General features: G+C 60.5%; 1 protein-coding gene across 1 annotated transcript in view; it reads right to left on the reverse strand.

Moving 5' to 3' along the window:
* Positions 1-1,255: 1,255 nt before the first annotated feature.
* The window catches only part of LOC104390216 (rho GTPase-activating protein 39-like), a gene marked incomplete at its 5' end in the record, with an annotated part of 60,259 nt that continues 58,431 nt past the window's right edge, over positions 1,256-3,083 (reverse strand). Inside the window, 1 exon segment of the mRNA XM_009999320.1 lies at positions 1,256-1,450. Within this exon segment, the coding sequence (XP_009997622.1) occupies positions 1,256-1,450 (195 nt within the window).

Consider the following 3,083-nt stretch of genomic DNA (forward strand, 5'->3'; position numbering starts at 1 on the left):
CCCCAACCCCACCCAAGGAGATGTGGAGGGACCTGCTGAGACCCAACCCAAGGAGATGTGGAGGGACCTGCTGAGACCCAACCCAAGGAGATGTGGAGGGACCTGCTGAGACCCAACCCAAGGAGATGTGGAGGGACCTGCTGAGACCCAACCCAAGGAGATGTGGAGGGACCTGCTGAGACCCAACCCAAGGAGATGTGGAGGGACCTGCTGAGACCCAACCCAAGGAGATGTGGAGAGACCTGCCGAGACCCAACCCAAGGAGATGTGGAGGGACCTGCTGAGACCCAACCCAAGGAGATGTGGAGGGACCTGCTGAGACCCAACCCAAGGAGATGTGGAGGGACCTGCTGAGACCCAACCCAAGGAGATGTGGAGAGACCTGCCGAGACCCAACCCAAGGAGATGTGGAGGGACCTGCTGAGACCCAACCCAAGGAGATGTGGAGGGACCTGCTGAGACCCAACCCAAGGAGATGTGGAGGGACCTGCTGAGACCCAACCCAAGGAGATGTGGAGAGACCTGCCGAGACCCAACCCAAGGAGATGTGGAGGGACCTGCTGAGACCCAACCCAAGGAGATGTGGAGAGACCTGCTGAGACCCAACCCCAACCCCAGGGAGATGTGGAGGGACCTCCTAAGACTCAACCCAAGGAGATGTGGAGAGACCTGCTGAGACCCAACCCAAGGAGATGTGGAGGGACCTGCTGAGACTCAACCCAAGGAGATGTGGAGAGACCTGCTGAGACCCAACCCAAGGAGATGTGGAGGGACCTGCTGAGACCAACCCCAGGGAGATGTGGAGGGACCTGCTGAGACCCAACCCCAACCAGGGAGATGTGGAGGGACCTGCTGAGACCCAACCCAAGGAGATGTGGAGGGACCTGCTGAGACCCAACCCCAACCCTACCAAGACCCATCCATCTCCTCCACCCCCCAGCCCCCCGAGGTCCCCACTGCCACCCACAGCCAGGCAGGACACCCAGGCTGGGAAATCCCACCCGTCCCCGCGCACGTTCCTCGCTTGCTCCAGGGGTGCTGTCCCCCCAAAAAAACGGCCCACCCCTCCAACCAGTGACCAGGGGACCAGCCAGAAGGTGGTTGAAGGGCCAGGAGGAGCCGTGTCCCACCACGGGAGGATGGAGATGGGCGAGGTGCCCCCCCAAGCACCCTCCTTCCCCAGGGGTCCGTGTTGTCCTGGGCTGAGCAGGGACAGGGGGGGTTTTCCTGGGCAGGGAGGAGGTGGTGGCAGCTGCTATAGGACCCCCTCCATGAAGCTGGTGTCCAGGTGCTGGATGAGCACCCGGATGAAGGACATCTCCTTGCGGGTGTTCTCGAAGATGACGCGCGGGTCGTCCGACTGGCAGCGCAGGCAGTTGGGGGCCATCACCATGGCCAGGTTGTTGACGTCCATCTTGGTGACCGCCACGTTGGCCGGCTGCACGAACACCTGGGGGGGCAGGGAGGAGGTCCGGGGTGGTTGGTGGGAGCTTTGGGGGAGGTGGAGGAACCACCTGGAGGAACCATGAGGAAGAACCACAGGGAGGAACCAGAGGGAGGAACCAGGTGGATGAACCACATGGAGAAACCATGGGGAGGAACCAGGTGGAGGAACCACCTGGAGGAACCATGAGGAAGAACCACAGGGAGGAACCAGAGGGAGGAACCAGGTGGATGAACCACATGGAGAAACCATGGGGAGGAACCAGGTGGAGGAACCACCTGGAGGAACCATGAGGAAGAACCACAGGGAGGAACCAGAGGGAGGAACCAGGTGGATGAACCACATGGAGAAACCATGGGGAGGAACCAGGTGGAGGAACCACCTGGAGGAACCATGAGGAAGAACCACAGGGAGGAACCAGAGGGAGGAACCAGGTGGATGAACCACATGGAGAAACCATGGGGAGGAACCAGGTGGAGGAACCACCTGGAGGAACCATGAGGAAGAACCACAGGGAGGAACCAGAGGGAGGAACCAGGTGGATGAACCACATGGAGAAACCATGGGGAGGAACCAGGTGGAGGAACCACCTGGAGGAACCATGAGGAAGAACCACAGGGAGGAACCACAGGGAGGAACCAGGTGGATGAACCACATGGAGAAACCATGGGGAGGAACCAGGTGGAGGAACCACAGGGAGGAACCAGGTGGAGGATCTAAGTGGAGGAACCATGGGGAGGAACCACATGGAGGAACCAAGAGGAACCACATGGAAGAACCACATGGAGGAACCATGGGGAGGAACCACCTGGAGGAACCATGAGGAAGAACCACAGGGAGGAACCACAGGGAGGAACCAGGTGGAGGAACCACCTGGAGGAACCATGAGGAAGAACCACAGGGAGGAACCAGAGGGAGGAACCAGGTGGAGGATCCAGGTGGAGGAACCGTGGGGAGGAACCACATGGAGGAACCAGGTGGAGGAACCACAGGGAGGAACCAGGTGGAGGATCTAAGTGGAGGAACCATGGGGAGGAACCACATGGAGGAACCAAGAGGAACCACATGGAAGAACCACATGGAGGAACCATGAGGAAGAACCACATGGAGGAACCACAGGAAGGAACCACAGGGAGGAACCATGAGGAGGAACCACAGGGAAGAACCAGGTGGAGGAACCATGTGGAGGATCCAGGTGGAGGATCCAGGTGGAGGATCCAGGTGGAGGAACCACCTGGATGAACCACATGGAGGAACCACGTGGAGGATCCAGCTGGAGGATCCAGGTGGAGGAACCACATGGAGGAACCACGTGGAGGATCCAGGTGGAGGAACCACAGGGAAGAACCACGTGGAGGATCCAGCTGGAGGATCCAGGTGGAGGAACCACCTGGATGAACCGTGGGGAGGAGCTGGGAGCCCTTCCCAGTTTCCGCCCAAGACAGAATCCCCACGTTGGGCACCTCCCACCGTTGGGAACCCCCCGAAAACACCCCCAAACCACCCCAAGAGGAGCCCCCAGGTGTGGAGGGGGCCCAGGGGGGGTCCCAGCTGTACCTGCAGGAAGCGGATGAGGTAGCACAGCACCATCTTGTTGATCCTGGGCAGGGAGTGGACGACGGCGACGGCCGCCTCGGGG

This window comes from Chaetura pelagica, unplaced genomic scaffold (genome assembly GCF_000747805.2).
Source record: "Chaetura pelagica isolate M959 unplaced genomic scaffold, ChaPel_1.0 scaffold446, whole genome shotgun sequence".
NCBI classification, from domain to species: Eukaryota; Metazoa; Chordata; class Aves; order Apodiformes; family Apodidae; genus Chaetura; species Chaetura pelagica.